The 18,393-nt window shown below is 36.1% G+C and overlaps 1 protein-coding gene across 1 annotated transcript; it reads left to right on the top strand.

Moving 5' to 3' along the window:
- Window positions 1-15,405: 15,405 nt before the first annotated feature.
- On the top strand, window positions 15,406-18,037 carry LOC127831575 (STE20/SPS1-related proline-alanine-rich protein kinase-like). Its single transcript, XM_052356555.1, has 5 exons — window positions 15,406-15,478; window positions 16,385-16,496; window positions 16,869-16,875; window positions 17,369-17,476; window positions 18,029-18,037. The coding sequence occupies exons 1-5, from the start codon at window positions 15,406-15,408 to the stop codon at window positions 18,035-18,037; spliced, it is 309 nt and encodes a 102-aa protein (XP_052212515.1).
- The last annotated feature ends 356 nt before the right edge of the window (window positions 18,038-18,393 follow it).

Here is an 18,393-nt window from a genome sequence, read left to right as displayed (position 1 = left end):
CAACTGACCGAGTACAGCAAATATTTTAGGTAATATAATGAAACAATTTCCGTCTTATCATGACACTACACTATTTCGGTAGTTTTTGTATCCTTATCTTGAATGCAATACAGTGGTATCAATGTGTATCGATAGTCCATTATGTCTTTCCCGGACGAAGTTTGCTATCGATGCTTAAAGCAGGTTTTAATAGTTATATAATTATTATTATTTAAACATACATGTATATCAAACAAAATAATATTGCACATGAGCAAAACAAACTTTGCTTGTCACTCATATAATAATTTTAAATAACTTATCAGAAAACGATAACCCACCATGAGCAGACGGGGTGCGTGTGTCTATTTCATACCGGTCAGTCTTTTAACTCTAAATGTAAATGTCACACTTAAAGTTCAAAGATCAAATTTGGTTATACAAATGCTAGTCTAGGTTGTAACTATTACTTTACCTTTCATCATGTAATTATAAAATAACTGTAGAAAATACAACCATGGGAGGACGGCATAGTGAGTGCAAAATTAGTCTCCTTACATTTTATGTCAAGGTTAAATTTAGAGGTTAAAATCTGACATAAAATATCTTGTCTTGATTTATTTTTTATTTTTTAGCAGTTACATAAACAAACAAGCTATGTAATATGGATCTTTTACACCCATTATTGCTGCTTCTGCCTGTATTTGCGCGATGGTGATCTGAAATATTAACTTAATGATGCTTAAATTCTTAAATCTTTTTCTCAAAAAAGGGATGTAGTTGTCACTCGTTCGTAGTTTAATTTCATCGTTCCTCAAAAAGTTGTAGCTCTGTCGCTCTGGTCTCTTTCCTACCATTGAGTAATTAAATGGTAATTAAATTGAATGTGTTTTAATTCCCTTTATTATTGTTTAATTTGAGTTATGAGGTTAAATTTTATTTACACCTAAATGTATCATGCCTATTGCTGGGCCAAGTGTGAGGTTGAGCGCTCTAAAACTGGTTTAAAGGCGGTGACCCCAGCTTTATTCTTATATGTGTTTATGTTGTTTTGTATTGTGCTATTTTGTACTGTTAAGGTCACTTGCATTAAACAACTAATTGTATAAAATGAGAATGCAATACTGGTCTAGCAGCGGGAGTTTAACTTCTTTATATTGAATGTAACTTAATATTTCAGAATGCAAATTTCAAATTATTGACCACAAATATCACCACATTTATGCTGTATGTATTGCAACAACTGTATCTCTACCGCAATGATCAATGTTTCATATAAAGGTCAAAGAATACATGGTTCTATAACTGGCGTTTAGGTTATTAATGTGACTTTATGTGATATAAATAAAAGTAAAATATTCACTCATATTGACTGTGCCTATTAAAAAGATAAATTATGTATCACTAAAAAATGAATTCATTAAATTTACATATCTGAGCTTATAAATGATTTAAAAAAATAGAAACTTCATAGAAACCAAATTCAAGATACATTTTTGGCATAATTGCCATTAAAACGTCAAATAAATCTTTAAAAATTGTTTGTCTTCCAGACAATGTGCTGCCAGACAATGTACTAAAGTAACACTGATATCAGAGTCAGTCAAAGGGCCACCACTAGACTTGCAGCAACTATCAAGAAAGATCCAAACTATTCTTGTAGAACTCAAGAAACTTGAATACAATTGGGACTCCAACATGCAGTCTTTGGAGGCTTCATACAACAAACAATTACTTGAAATACGTGAAACACGCCAGAAGATAAATACAATTTTAGACGAGATTGAAAAGACAACCATAAAAGAGCTAGATGATAAGATGGCCAATCTGAAAGCTTCTCTCAAGACTGATGTGGACAATTGCAGTATGCTTAAAAATGAACTAAAACTACTCAGTGATGTTATACATGGCATTGTAAATAAGAGTAGAGCAGAACTTCATTTATTACAAATAAGAAAAGTTTGGAAAAGATAAAGCAGTCTGAAACTTATTTGAAGGATTACTCATTTCAGGTAGAAAGTTTACTGACATTCCAGGCAAACAATAATGTACACAAATATTTGTCTAAAGTGTTGCATCTGGGAAAGATTGTGGTAAATACTCGAGCATTACCAGTGTTAGGTGACCCAGACCAGGTATTCATTGTGCAAGGTAAGTATGATGTGAGCATTACCAAGTGATTCAGTGAGGTGTCCTATAGTGGCCATCTGTGATCTCTTTGATGATCAGATCGTTGTTGCAGATGAGAGAAATAAACAAGTGAAGCTGCTCAATCACGAGTATGAGTTGGTTGGGCATTGTGATTTAACTGTTTTTACAAAGGACATGTGTCAAATCACACCAAGTGAAGTAGCTGTTGTTGGGGAGGTGGATATTGAGGAGGTGAATATTGCAGAGGATTATACACATGAGGTCCAGTTCCTCTTGGTAAATCAAAGAAGATTTGTTAAGGGCGCAAAAATAAAGTTTCAACATAGATGTTATGGAATTGCTCATTATAAGAAAGACCTATAACTCACCACTGGGGATGCACTTTTAAAATTTTCAATGAGTGAAGCCCTTTTGGATAAAGTGTACGAGGATACATCAGGTGAAAAAAACAGGTAAAATTTGGTGGATATGGCCAGGTATCATTTGAGATAATTATATGAAATATTAAAATGTATGATTGTGTATACATGTTAATACAAAGCCCATTGCATTTTTACATTTGCACATGTTAAGATAATTATGTTTGCAAATAATGGTCATAATAATTTCACAATAAGTAAATGCATGTAAACTGCCCAACTATAAAGTTCTTCTTTTGCTAAAGTATTTTTTTAACAAGTTCTGTACTGTTTTGGTTTAATTTTTTTTCAATAATTCCATAATAATAATCATGTCAGCAAGCTCTGACTATGTCAGTGAGGACATGCTTTTAGTGAGAAAAAGTTATTGATAAAATAATCATGTATTTGAAACATGTTTTATTGTAAGAAAAATCTAACCCCATTAACTAAAACAAATAGTTGGTATGAAAAAGATGTAACTGTTGTTTTATTTACATAATGATTCTGAAAAGAATTAATTACAATTTTTCTTCGCTCTTTTACAGTATCTACAGTATATTAGTGTGCAGTGAGTCCTTTAGGTGACAAGATATTTATCACCAACCCTTCCCATGGCAAGATCCTCACCCTTGCCAGAGATGGGACAGTTACCAATATATTCACAGACCCAGACCATAGATGCCTACTTTGTAAACATGTGACAGCTCAGGGACAGTTACTGGTTTCGGGATGCTCACCAGAAACTATCCTACAGCTGGATTGTGAAGGCAAGAAGAAGCTGGCAACTCTTGCTACTGAGCAGGATGGTCTAATGGTTCCACGGTCAGTCTTCTACAATAAGAGCACATCATCCATCCTTTTAGGACATCATTGGAAAAGCACAATCTTTGTTTTAAAAGTAAAATAGTATTGTTTCTCAAGTTAAGTACAGACATTTTGGAACATGCTCTTTCAACATGTAGGAAAAGGACATTTTTCCAACGCTAAATTTGACAAAGGTGGAGATTTATTCCTACATTGTTTGTTTCCACACAGACATTCGTTCTAAGGTTAATTTGACCACCCCGACAATGATTCATGCATGATTTTTACAGCCCAGACATTTGCTCCTACCTTATTGTGACAGCCAGGATATATATGGGTTACTTCATTATTATTAATGTGGTGGTGGTACTTCTCCTATGTACTACAACACGTCTGTTTGGTTCGATCCTTTAATAACGTCTGATAAAAGTAAACAACAATAATTATGATGACGTGAACGTAAAACATACGCGTTGGCGTCACAAATACTTAACAATTATATTGACACCTTGGACATTTGTTCCTTCATTATATTGACACCTGGGAAATTGCTTCAGGAATACATTATTGTTATCCCGTACATTTGTTCCTAAGTTACATTCATTATAATAAGCAATAATTTTGTGAATGGAATACAACATGAATACCACATAAGAAGTTGATTTGCTTTTCTGACACTTTTATGTTCTATGGCACACTGTTTATTTAGCTATATGAGTTGCATGTGAGAATTACATGTTTATGATTTTTTTTAGTAGACTAGAACTGAATGTTCTCACAGAAAATGACTGTTTAAGAATAGAGATATGCTGTTCAATGACTGTTTTAGAATAGAAATATTGTTTACATATAAGTTTTAGTTTAATAGTAAGTAGATAGCAATATCTGAGCAATAACCAACGACCTCAATGTCCCGCATTTTGTTTATGTCAGGTAACCGATGTGAAAAACTCACTTGTTCTGTATCTGTATCTGTTCATATACGTAGAAGGACCACTTCTTGTATATTTCTACGGGGGAGGAGTCTCCAGAAGTGATTTTCTGGGAGGGCTTGGAATTTTGAATGCACGAGAGTTATTTGTAATATGTTAATACCTTAGCAATTCATTTCTTATTATAAATGTAATCTTGTGTTGTCAGTGGCTTTTTAATATTAAACTGCAACACAACGCTTTAATAAAAGATACTTCAGTTAACAAATTTAATAGGTATACATGTAATTCTTTTAACTTAGATTGAAATTTACTAAATTACTCAAATAATAAATGCGTATATTTATTGTTTTTCCTGTTTAATGAAGGGAAGGGTCGCTTCCCACAATTTAGTGAAGAAAGTCGCTGAGGCATTTGTTTTGTTCTTTGTTTATATTTTAAGATGTCTAGATGGATGAATGTGTGAAAATAAGTCATTTGCTTATCATGCAATCTTTAGCAAACTTTACAATTTATAAAATATCATTAATCTAGAAGGGGTATGATAGGGATGGGGTGGGGTATATCCTCCTCTGTATGCATATGCTGACCAGACTGCGAGGATGCTAAGACTGTGCTGGAGCTATGCTGGCAGCATATTGCAAAAGACCCATATTCACATGGTGCAGGTCTTTAAAATTTTAATTGTGTCTTGTAAATGGAACATCACACCAGGATAATGTTCGATCGATAGCTTCAATTTATAGCTTGTAGGAAATATTTTCAGACAGACTAACCACGTAAGTCACACATGTGTGGCTAAATAATTAAACAATTTCCCTTTTCTCATGGACAATATACTAGTTCGGTATTTTTTTTTGTCTCACAAAACAAGACAATGGCATTTACCGATAGGTGTTCATGCATTTCTTTCCCTAAAATTCCTGTTATTTTATATATTGACAGCAATACTATGTTATAAACATAGGCGTTTATTGATAGTACATTCTTTCTGCTCCTTACAATTTACTGACCCAGCAATGACCCTGAAGCCTTGGGGCATTGGGATGGAACTTACCAGTGATGCGTAATTGTATCAAGGCCAAAATATGAATCTATGTTTCGTACTAAACATGCAAGCAGAGAGTAGTCCGCATTACCCTACACTGAACAGTGTTAAATTTTATACTTAAAAGATGCGGCGATGTTGCATATAATGTTATGATGAAATCAGCAAATGAAATGAATGGAGCGCAGGGGCGTAGATACCCTCCAAACATTGGGGAGGCGGTCCAGTTTCTGTACTGGGAACATAAAGGGGATCGTTTGAGAGGGTCAATGTTTTCACCGTCATTGAAGCAACTACCTGACCCTATGATGCGGACATGTCCTTCTGTTGTAGGGTGCGGCTCAAGTTGTCTGTATGTCGCAGGATGATGTGATCCAGGTGGACACCAAAGAAGAGGTCGAAGCTCTCCATCTGGGACGGTACCGCATGCCTAATAACCTGGAACGGATCACCGAGTCGTTGGTCTGCTCGTAGCAGTGTGTAGTTGTCTAAGACATTACGCAGGCTTGCTGCACGCACTGTCCATCTCGTGGGGCACAGTACGCGGAACTCATGGGTATTGGAGCTCATCTCCTCCTTCAGTGTCTATAAGATACTGTCCCTCTTTGGTGAATACTTAATCAGTTTGGAGACTTCATGCACCGTATCCATGGTGTCGCGCAAGAGCTTGCACTGACGTACACAGTCCCCTACAGCCAGATTGAGTGAACACAGCTCGCCCTTTCTTGGCTAACATGTTGGTCGCCACACCACGCTTCGCTCCGGTCATGTTGCTGGCCCCGTCATAACACTGCCCTCTGCACTGGCTCATGGATAGGTTCATTCTTAAAAGAGTGTCTCTTATATTACCGACGTCAGTGTAGTGGCGTCAATGGAATGTACTTGGTAAAACCCAACAAAGTTATCGTGCACATTTAAGTCCCCGTCCACGTGTCTGAAGACTAATACCACTTGTTCTCGGTTGGACTTGTCTGTTGTCTCGTCAGCCATGATGGTGTAAAACTCGTTTGTCTTGATGTCGCTTGCCACTTTACGGAGGATGCGCAGTGCCATGAGCTGGTGTACTTCATTCTGGATATCAGGGGCGACGAACTTGTCCCGCTTCCGTTCCAGCCACGCGAGGAGAGCGCTGTCCGTCTCCCCGTGATGGTGTAGCAGCTGCACGAATTTTCCCTCATCGTCGTCATGCCCGGGTAGCGCGATGCCCCGGCGTGCAAGAAACCGTATGCTGCAGATTTGCAGCAGCTGCTTCCGGTTGTCGGCCTTCTCCTTAGCGTGCCCCGCTGACAGCGTCTCTCCAACGTCACACGTAGTGGCGTGAAGCGTCACCAGACGCTCGACCGCCTCCTTGTGGCACTCGCTGCCGTCGTGCTTCCGGAACCTCACGGGAACCTGTTTCCAGTTGGAGAAGCCGTCACTGATGAAGCTGCCGTCCACCTGCGTGTTGCCGATCTTGCCCGCCTTCTTTTTCCGCCATGCAGAGATGGCAGCACGCATCGTAGTGGAGCTATGTGAACGAATCGAACCACCTAGATTGGAATGAACGCTGTTCTGGCTTTTTCTTCCCGAATGTACGCTTAGGAAAAGCAAAATTTCGAGGCTGATTAGGAATACTCATTTTCAACATTAAGCAATTACATATATGATATTTTTTCAATGATTTCTAGTCAAATAATAACTGTTATACTTCGAGAACAAAAATATGTTCAATTAAATTAATTTTTTCATGAGTATATTTACTCGAAATGGTTTTAAGTGGCAGTTACCTTTGAATAAAAGCAATCAATTAAACTTAAAAGAATAGCCTGTCCTTAATCAAAACACCGACAGTGCAATCACGGAAAAGAACAATAAAACAATAAACGCAGTGACATTTGCCCGGGCTCCTGGTTTATGACACCTCACAAGGGATATTAACATCAATATTGGCAACCTCGGAGCAGACGGAGTGGGGACACATGGCTTCTGCACTGACGGCGCGGGATTATAAAAATACTGGTTTTGGGGCGGCGATTTGGGGGGATTTTACGGTTTATTTATATAACGACGACTATCCGAAATATTAGGGAGGCGGTCGCCGCCCCTGCCGCCCCATTTATTACACCCCTGATGCGTATTCATTCAGGTCTGCTGGTGTTATGTAGAGGCCATCTAAAGAGAAAAGCTGGGTTAAATAGCTACTCCCAAAACCCCACAACTTATCATGTTTCTCTTATGGGCAGTATCTTCTGTCTTGTATGTAAACCAAAGAAGTTAAACAGGTGGAAAACTGGGGTATTTCATAGTTTCTTTCCTTTTAAACCCCAATACAAACTAGCTGTCACCCTGGCGATTGCTTTGGTTAAATCTTTTACTAATTTACTTTATCAGAATAAGCCAAACAGTACTGTAATTATCCTAAATATACCTGGTGTGAGTTTTTGCTTAAAAAAATATTTGCTTGAAATCTGACAAGTATGTAATATTTGTTTGTTTAGACAGAATTGTGTGGTATTGGAAATTATTTCATGTTTAAATTAAAATTGAATTGAGGTCGAACAAGATGCTCTTATTAACACTTAATATTCAAGATTGCAAACCTTTTCTTATTCTAGTGTGAGTAAAGGCACTGATTCAGTTATATACTTCAGGTCCTCACCCTGTCTAAAGCACAAAATTGACCAGTGGGCGGATTTTTACCGTGATAACCACATGCCGATAATTGTACTGTGCAAAAGGTATTAACAAGCATGGTCATTTGTTTGGGAAACATGTGACCTACGAAAGGGGAGACACTAGTAAATGTCCAATGAAATGGAGGATTTCCTACAGAAATGTGACCTCCATTAAGAAAAATGTCAAGAAATGTTTGTGATGAAAAATATCAGCTGTGCTGCACTTCATGTGTTTTCCTCAATCACTGATAATTATGATATGTGTTTGCTTTCAATGTTTAATTTTTATAAGTTCACAGATGAATCATTGACAAATAAATATTGATTTTTGTCGAGCCTGCTTTCGGAAAGCAGTCACAATAGTTGAGTGTATGTGTATGCATTTGTGCTTACGTGTGTGCATGTTTGTGACCGAGCGTGTCCAGACTGTAATTTTGTCATTCATATTGCTATTCAAAAGTAAATTATCACAATTGTTCACCGTTGTGAGAAGATATGTCAAATTAAATGTTTAGTCTCCTTACATCAAAGGTCAAGGTCTCGTGTAAAGATCAAATGTAAAATTTGGTTACAAAACAGCTTGCCTGGATTATTTTTTTATCATTAATCATGCAATTTGAAAATAAATTAAAATAACCAACATGAGGATACAGCGTGTCGCATGTAAAAACCGTCACTGCATCTCTTAAGTCAATGTCACACATAGAGGTAAAAGATCAGATCTGACCAGTAAACAGCCTGTCAGGTCAGTAACTTTATTATTCATCATGTAATTCTAAAATAACTTATCAGAAATTACCGCCATAAGAATTGACCCCATGGTAAGACTGGTGGCTAGTCACACCCACCTCTCTTCAAAGTAACATTACTACTCAAAATCAACGAAAATTTCGTACAATATTTCGTAAAATAAACTTAACAAATTAAAAATCAGTGTTCCATGGCAATTGCCGAAATTTCAACGTCAGATGTGGTCTGGTGAAATAGATGTTTGTAGATACAAAATGCTCGTTGTTTTTCCATTTTAATTTCCCGCAACGATATCTATTCATACGACACATGAACACAAACGTGGTGTTCGTATGTCGTATGAATAGATATATTCGCGGGAAAGTAAAATGGAATTAATTGCGTCACAAATAAATAAAAACGAGCATTTTGTATCTACAAAAATCTATGTAATCATACCACATCTAGCGTTGAAATTTTGGCTATTGCTATAGGTAACACTGATTATTTAGGTGTTAACTTTATTTTACGAGATACTTTACAAAATTTTCGTTGATTTTGAGCGTTATAAGGACTTTAAGTTCTCCTTTAGAGATCAAAGATAAAATTTGGCCATTACCAAAAATGATCACCATTTTTAGACTGTGTGTATTTGTAATCCGTTTTGCACTTAAGGCAACAGGTCAAACATGTGCACGGCTCAGGTTTCTGAATAATTACAAGTTACAAGCATTATTGACAATGAGTTCATCATGTTGCCGATAGGGATCTAGGTTGTGAATAAAAGTATAATAGTAAATTAAACTGATTGTAGCTATTATACATGGAAATTTATGTATCAGTATAAAAATGAATCAGTCCATATATAAGACTATATACGACTTACCCGGGATATACGTAAGTATACTTAAGGGTACCCGGGGTACATTTAAGTAGTACCCGAGCCGACAATGACCAATCGAGCGTAAGTAATATTATAGAGTCAAAGTACGCCGTCAGTATGCAAGCGTATGGGACACTTACCAGCGTATTTGCGACAAGGTAATTAGATTCCTTAAAATAACGGATTCTAAAGAGTCTTAATTGTTTCTGTTTTGGCAACTAAATGATAGACCAAAGTCTTAGTTTGCAGCCAATTTGAAGAGAGGTGCGTTAAGGATTATACGAGAATACTCGAATGCATACCATCCAAACAACACCTGTTCAAAGAGACTTTAATTCAAACTACAGTCGCTGTTATGGGGTTAATAGACAAACAACGTTTTTACTGTAATAAACAGACTCACACATACCATAAGCAGGGATTCTTGCCGACTGCTTCGCGACGGGCTGGGTTAAATTTATACCATAAAAGTTGAGTATTAAACACAACTCACGCTCATTAATAGCAATAAATAACATGTAGAAAAAGGGTAATTGAAATTGAAAGAAGAAAAGATTACCTAAAGACTCGGATCTATAAAGTTAGGAATGCAGAAAAAATTATTAAATAAAGTATTAATTAAGAGCAGATTCGTGAAGTTGCCAGTAATAAGATCAAAGTCTAAATCTGTAACACATCTTTGTATATTATAAAAAATTAAAAAAAAATAAAAGTATACAGACAGAGGTAAGCCCTTTCGTACATTTGTTGCATAAATTTGTTATGTTCCCAGGTTTATAAATTTTGATTTACCAGGCTGATATAGCACTGGACTAACAATCGGAGGATCTCTGTTTAGATCCGCATTCCGGCCACATAGCGTGTGTGGAAATGTCATGAAAATCTTTCTACGTCCATTATCCATCTACTTCTAAGAAAAATGAATTGTTGAAATGACCAATGTACTAAATAAGACTAAAGTCATGTTGAAAACATGAAAAACGTAAAACAGATATGTTTCATGTATGATTTGTAATGACTGTTACAAAAAATAATGTTGTAAAATCAATAAACTAACTAATGAATAAAACATTATTTGCGCCATCCATAGGTAAATATAACAAAGGACACAACCCGTACTTTGTGTGCAAATGCCATATATGAAAGTGTACAGAGCACTCCATTTAATTCAGTCTGTAAACAAATGCCCATGCTCCTCGATATCGTTTTGTCCTCTGAGTGTGATCTTTAATTTATTCACAGTGTGTCATGATTATGTTATTTCTTGTGTGGACTTAAAACTGAATATTTATATCTAACCGAAATATTTTTCCTTAAGTTTCTGTTTCACAAACGCCCTGCATTTAATCACTTCTGCTATCACTTAAGATCGGGAACAAGACAATTTATACCTTTACTGTCTTGTGGTGTCTTATTTTCCTTCATTTCGGTTGCGTGATTGTGGCCTATTTCCGGTCGGTAAAAAAACGTTGTCTTCCGGGTTGTTTTCTCGAAAATGTCGGAGCAACCTTGGCCTAATACTCGAGAGGATTATGAATTGAAAGATGTTTATTGGTATGATGATAATTGGTTAAATACCCTTCTTAATGACTGAAATTGAAGCTTTCCATTTTGAAAACTGTTTCTACTCAATTGGAAGGTTACATACTACTATACTGTGTTGTATCCTCCGTTGAGTGCCTATTTCTAAAGAGTTCCGTTTCACTTCTTGTTTAAAAGCCACTGAGCGATTGCACCAATGCTTTTTATGGTTATTTCATGTATTCTGTGAATCTGCAACATTTTTGTGGAGTACAGTGGGTCTTTGTTGAAAGTCTAACGTTTGGGGAGCGTTTATTGAAGTATCTGAAATCTCATATCCAAACCCTGGTTTTCCGTAAGTGCTTGCATTTCGGAATTTGTAATACAGTTTATTAAAGGATTTTAATTTATAATCAATAATAATAATAATCATTCAATAAACTGTATTACCGTTACATCAATTTAATTGACTATTTCAATAGATCAGATTAATCAACATGTATCACTTTGTACATAGCGAAAAAGTGGTCAGAACTTATTTTTGGGAAAGACTAGTGAAACACCTAGCTTGGTACTTAATTGCACAAATCTTTTTAAATATTCTTTCACATGCCTTGTAGTGAAATATCCAGGTTCTGTGCTCACTTATGACTGACACTCCAGTGCTTCAACTAGCTTTTAAAATTTTGGATACCGTAGGTTTCCACGTATAGCGCGCTCCCGTGTATAGCGCGCAGGCTGTTTTTTTAATGCAAACATGGGAAAAAAATATTTAAAGACAATAAAACCACCAAATCGGACCGAAAATGGCCGCAGTTTTACTATTGCATAATCCAATAATCCGGGGCATTGGAAAGCTTATTAAGCATTCAAAATAGGAAGCGTCATTATGATTAGGAGCATGGGTTGCATAGCACGATCTTTTTCTGACAATTTTGTAATTTTCTAGCAAAAGATTAACAGTCCACGTGCATTTCGTGAAAAACGGGAGAAAATAAGAATTAGTGTACATCGTGTGATTTTTCCTCGGGGAAATAAATGGGCATTACCGGTTAATTTGAATGTCGCATGGGAGACAGGGATACAGTTGTTGAGGTACACCACTGTTGAACGTTCAATATTTATACACAAAATGCAAATGCATATCTTCATGTTCTCAAGTGTCCATTAGTGTTTCAAATGTCAATTAGCGTCTTATTCAATAACATATGCCAATTACGAAGTGCAAAGTGACCCCCTTTCACACCTACCGTTACCTGCAAAAAAGACCTCGTTCGCACCTACCCTTGCCTGCTCTCCGGAATGTCGACAACAATCCCCATCGGAATTCATCAATAAAGAAGTGTAAAAACACAAACAAAGAAATGTCCAGTATAATTGGGATTTCAATGTCATACACGCCATACGTCCCGAATTGTCCGGGATTGTCCAGGAAATGAAGAACGTGTCCTGCAGTCCCGGATCTGTCAAATGTCCGGGTTTAACAAATCCATATATACATGTAACCTTATCTTAGGCTTAACTGCGCCTTCTATCTGCAGGGTTTTTTTGGCCCGATTTTATAGCCGAATTCGGCTATGTTCCCAATCCCAAAAAGTATACTTTTTTCCCAAAATGTGGCAAAAAATTCCCAATTGCCAAAAAAAATAAAAAATAAAATTTTTTTTTTTTTTTTTAGAAAGAAATCTTATGTGTATTTTATCTCAATTTTAATTCAATTACATCTAACAAAGTATTATCTTATTAGTTCCTTTTAATTTGAATGATTATAAAGAGTTAAAATCAAATTTAGTATTTCCCTAATCAGCGGACTTTTCATGTGGAAAAAAAGGCTAATGAATTTATTTTCCCAATTTCATGAAAATGCCGATAAAATTCCCAATTCCAAAGCCATGGGCTATCTTCCAAAAAGTGGAAAAAAAAACCCTGATCTGTGTTCCCACTAATCCGCAGCGTCTCCATGGCAATGCCTGACAAGAATAGGTGACCTACGATATGTGTCAAAATGATCAATGAACAGGTCTCCTGTTATCATTATTGAATGCCTCATGAACTTTCGCAGTCAAACAAATAAGGCTTCATTATTTAATGTGGGTGTTAATTGGCTTTAATATACAACTTTATAATTCCCTCCCAGGGTTTGTTTTGGCCCAATTTTTTTAGCCGAAATTCCCAATCCCAAAAAGTATACTTTTTTCCCAAAATGTGGCAAAAAATTCCCAATTTCCAAAAAAAAAGAAGATTTTTTTTAGAAAGAAGTGTCTAATGCGTATTTTATCTCAATTTTAATTTAATTACATCTAACAAGTATTATATGATTTTTGTTCTTTTAATTTGAATGATTATAAAGAGTTAAATGAAAATTAGTATTTCCCTAATCAGTGGACTTTTAGTGTGAAAAAAAAGGCTAATGAATTATTTTCCCAATTTCATGTAAATGCCGATAAAATTAATTCCAAAGCCATGGACTATCTTCCCAAAAAGTGGGGAAAAAAAACCTGCCTCCGCGTAAGGGCAAAGGAGTTGTTCACTTATCTGAAGTCCAACATCGTTAAGTAAAAAATTAAAGGCAGTTTATGTTGGCACGTTTAACCGACAAAGAGGTTGAGTAAAAATTAAGCATATTATTATAAAATCGTCATCCTCGCTAGGTTAATTGCTGTCTTGTTCTAAACCCCTATTAATAGTAACAATAAAAATGATAATTGAATTTGAAATTGCGTTTGCCATGTCAAAACGTCCAGCAGATTCATCCACGCGTTTCCTGCAGATGATGTGACATGTCACAAAAGCAATTTGGTCCTCTTTTCTAACACAAAAAACATTTGGCTTGTATGATCAGGCTTTTTCCGCCCTATGCCACGGGTCCGAAATTCAGCCCATTCCCAATGCAAATCTGGTTGTTTTTTCCCAATTGAAAAAAATTTCCCAATAAAAAAAAATAAAAAAAAAAAATGTTTTTTTTGTTTGTTTTTTTTACCCTTAAAATATATAAGTTGACCTGATCCGGTGTAGAAAATAGAAAGTATTGCATAATTGAATTATCTGTTGCCTTGAATTTGTTTTAAAAACTGTAAAATATGTTAATGATTATTTAAGACTTTCCTTATTTTCCTCAAAATCCGGCGCTTCGCGCGATTTTTTTCACCTAAAAAAAGGGCCAAGCCTTTTCCCCAAATTCAGATTAAAAAACCTGCACTTATCACACATGTTCATAATATTTTGTAAAATTTCAATAATAAGTATCCAAATAGTTGTTATTTACCAGTTAAAGGCTTCTTTGAAATATAAGAAACACTATTAACATGCGATAATTTTCCCAATTGAGCCAATTTTGCGAATTAATTTTTTTTCCCAAATGGGGGTTTTCACGACGCGAATTCCCAAAACTCCAGTGTGGCGTTTTCCCAAAATGGAGCGGCAAAAGCCTGATGATATCAGCGCTTCCGTTAGCTTTTAAAAGTTGGAAGTCCTGACTTCCAAGCCTAAAATTTTGGACGCCCAGACATAAATTTTGAAGTCCTGATTTCATTTTAGACTTTAAATAAACGTACATGGTTCCAACTCTATCTACACATGTATTACCCGATAATCCAGTATAATAACGATTTCTATTTTCAAAACCAAAATACGGACAATATTGACGTCCGCCATTTTACGCAAGTTGAATTGTGGGATTGGGGAATTCCCATTGAACTGCCTTAATCACATGACGCGTTTGAGAAAATAGCAGCACTGTTCATATTTAGTAATTATGACAAATCAACGACTGAATTTAAAATGTTACACAATAACATTCAACTGGTCTATAAACAAACGTGTTATCCGAAATCATTTCCAGATTTTATTATTCACGGAAAGTTACGAAATTCTAGCAACAAATAAACATTTTTGGTGTATTTTGTGTACATATGAAAATCATGCGAAAATTAGACTTCATGTACCTCAAGTGTGGACTCAAAAATTTGATTGCTGAATACGCACATCGTAAACGCAGAGGTCGCTAATGCTATTGTATACAGCTTCACATGGGGTCTGCGTATATTGTATACAGCTTCACATGGGGTCTGCGTGTATTCGGTTGCCTGAGCACTGATTGGCTGATGCGCTTATCAAGAAGACATTGATTGACAGCAGGAAAAAATCAATATTGCCACTCGCTGTGAAAAACAGTAGCTCTAAGGCGGAGTTAACAGTCTGAATAACCCGATTAACTGTTGACATTTGTACGTGTTGTGTATTAAAAAATAGCGTACATGCGAATTATCGGACGGCCAAGGGGACTTCCACCACCATTTGCATAATGGACGTACGACTGCCGTTTTCGGGCGTAATTACGCCCTGGACGTCCACTAACGGAAGCGCTGTGATATCTAGTAAAAGAAACTAATGTTTAATTTGACATTAATTGATCTAGTGTATTTTGAATGGCTTTCGAACTTAGCGATTTACGATGTGAAAAAATGCGTATCAAAAATGCAAATATCTTTCTATATCGCTATATGTATACATGTCCCGGAAAATCGGCAAAAGTACAAGACAATTGAGCTTAATGTCCCGCAATTTGTTTTAAAATTTTATGACGCTAATGTGTTTAAGAATTTTATAAACACAAACGTCCACTATTTTACGCAAGCGCATATGCAAAGTGAATTTTTGGATGGGATAATATCCAATAAACATGAGTAAATCAAGTGACGCAATGTGCGAGCATCTAGCACTGTTCATATTTGGTTATAACAACCAATCCATGAGTGACTTTAATTTAACTTTTTATTCGTACATTTGCATATTTTTTCTATAGTTTCATTGATCAATACTATCTCATTGTGTGCATAAATTTGATGTATTTTTTCATCATAAAAAACTACATGTACTACAGAGTTGCATGTCTATATTTAGTTATGGCACATGGTATGTTTTAACAGGCACTCTTAACATGCGTGGAACTTAACTCTGTCAGCAAACACTTTGGGGCTCTTATTAAAAACACAGGTTTAAAATGGCATACATGTATAGTGAATGGTGCGTACAAAGTGACTTAAAAATATCATCAAGTGACTGTAGAAAAATGTGTAATTCAGTTCTATAAAGGGACATGTCATGATGAAATATACTTGTACGGAAATTACATGTACATTGTTACCGCATAAATGTGTAACAGGTATTGTTTTGACAACTTACAATTTACTCGCCATAAGTAATAAATTTCTCACCATTTGCATTTAACAAATGTAAGCAATGTTTTTGTCATATTGTGTTGTTGTTGTATTTTCCAACAGGGGCAGGGGCAACGGCAGTTGTACAAGGTGCCCTGTGTAAACCAAGGAATGAACCAGTGGCCATAAAAAGGATTAATCTGGAAAAATGCAATACTACAGTAGAGGAGCTATGGTAATGAGAAATCTTACAAAGTAAATAAAGAGTAGAAGATTATATGTGTTGCACAAAGTCAGGCTTAGACATATCAATGGTGAATGAATGAGAACTCTACCAATAAGTTTAGTTGTAACGTTTTATTAGATCACCTGAGCACAACGTGCTCATGGTAAGCTTTTGTGATCACCTTTTGTGGGTCATGCGTTGTCCCTCATCAGCATTTACCTTGTTTACATTCTAGAGGCCACAATTATTGAAAATGGTTACAGTTGGTTGAAAAAAATGGCTTTTTTCCTTTAATCCTTCCCAAAAAGAGTGTAAAATACTGCTTCGTTTTATATGTATTATATTCCCATTTAGAGCGCATTTAACGCGTATAAAGCACAGCGTTATGGTGAGCTTTTATGATCGCCTTTGTTCGTCATCTGTCGTGCGTTGCCAACATTTACCTTGTTAACACTCTAGAGGCTACATCTATTCTCCTATCTTCATGAAACTTGGTCAGAAGATCTGTTCAAATGATACATTTTTTAGCTCGGCTGTTTTCAGAGAAACCCATGGTATCGTCATAGCCAGCTCGCCGTTCGCCGTCGTCGTGCTAAAACCGTAACATTTTGTTTAGGTTTTGAACATTGGCTCTAAAATCAAAGTGCTTCCACCTACAACTTTGAAACTTCATATGTAGCTGCACCTTGATGAGTTCTACATGCCACACTCATTTTTGGGTCATCATGTCAAAGGTCAAGGTCACTGTGACCTCTAAAAAAATTAAAAAATCTGACAAGCTTTCATTTATTCAAAACTGCACCCGCAGCCAAGCGTTGGCACCCGTTATGCGGTGCTCTTGTTTTAAAAATTGCAACAACATATGGTTTCATTATTTTCAGAAAGAGATACAGGCAATGAGCCAGTGCAAACACGAGAATGTGGTAGGCTATCATACGTCATTTGTTGTGAAGGACGAACTATGGGTCATCATGAAGTGTGCAGTGGTGGTGAGGACCCTATTGAGAAATATTGAGCCCAGGGCCCTCAATCTATCAAATCTGCCGCCGAATTTCGGTGGCAGTCCCCCACCTGAAAAGTATACTTTTTTCCCCTTTTGGGGGGAAAAATTCCCCCTTAAAAAAAAAAAAAAAAAAAAAAAAAAAAAAATTTTTTTTTTTTATAGAAAGATGTGTCTCAGGATTATTATATCTCAATTCTATTTCAATTTAATCTTTTCAAACATACTAAATTATGAAAAATGCAATGGATATAGTACAAACATGTACAAATGCAATAGAGAGAGTAAGTAAAAAATCCCCCAAAAAGGGAAACGCCGCGAAAATTCCCCTCCTAAGGGCTGCGGACCCCTTCCCCCAAAGTAGTGTGAGGGCCCTGGAGCCTTGCTCTGGGAAAAGGGGGCTTAATGCATGTGCTTGTGCAGTCTGCACAGGCTAATCAGGGATGACACTTTTGGCTTAAGTTGCAGCAAGTTTTGACAGCATTGTGGTCATTTGTCTGTTGACAACTATAAATATATTGTTCAAATATTTTTTGTTCAGTTCCTCTAACTTCTTGGTGGATTTTGATAAAACTTTCACAGCTGAATGTGTAGTTGATCTGCTTGGAAGGAATTTTACTGCGATAAGTGTTGACTAATTGCCCTTTTGTCCGCTGTAGATTATATAGTGGATTTATCTGTGACCCAACATGAGCTGTGGGTTCATCAGTGTCTGTGACTCATTTCTTGTACATGCCAAAAAAAGCATATAAGCAACATTGGTATTGATATATGAAACATATAATTATTATGTACATTTGTATATTGCCACTGTATGATGAATTTATTTTGACAGATATGATTGTTGTATTTTTCCATTTCTTTGTTTTCATTGCTATGACTAAATGTGTGTAATTATGTTTTTGT

The sequence above is a fragment of the Dreissena polymorpha genome, chromosome 5 (genome assembly GCF_020536995.1).
Source record: "Dreissena polymorpha isolate Duluth1 chromosome 5, UMN_Dpol_1.0, whole genome shotgun sequence".
Classification (NCBI taxonomy): Eukaryota; Metazoa; Mollusca; class Bivalvia; order Myida; family Dreissenidae; genus Dreissena; species Dreissena polymorpha.
This window is presented reverse-complemented; position numbering and strand designations above follow the sequence as displayed.

Coding starts and splice junctions, on each gene's coding strand:
- LOC127831575 (XM_052356555.1), top strand. CDS start 15,406: ATGGACGTACGACTGCCGTTTTCGGGCGTAATTACGCCCTGGACGTCC. Junction 15,479..16,384: donor CGGAAGCGCTGTGATATCTA/GTAAAAGAAACT, acceptor ATTTTCCAACAG/GGGCAGGGGCAACGGCAGTT.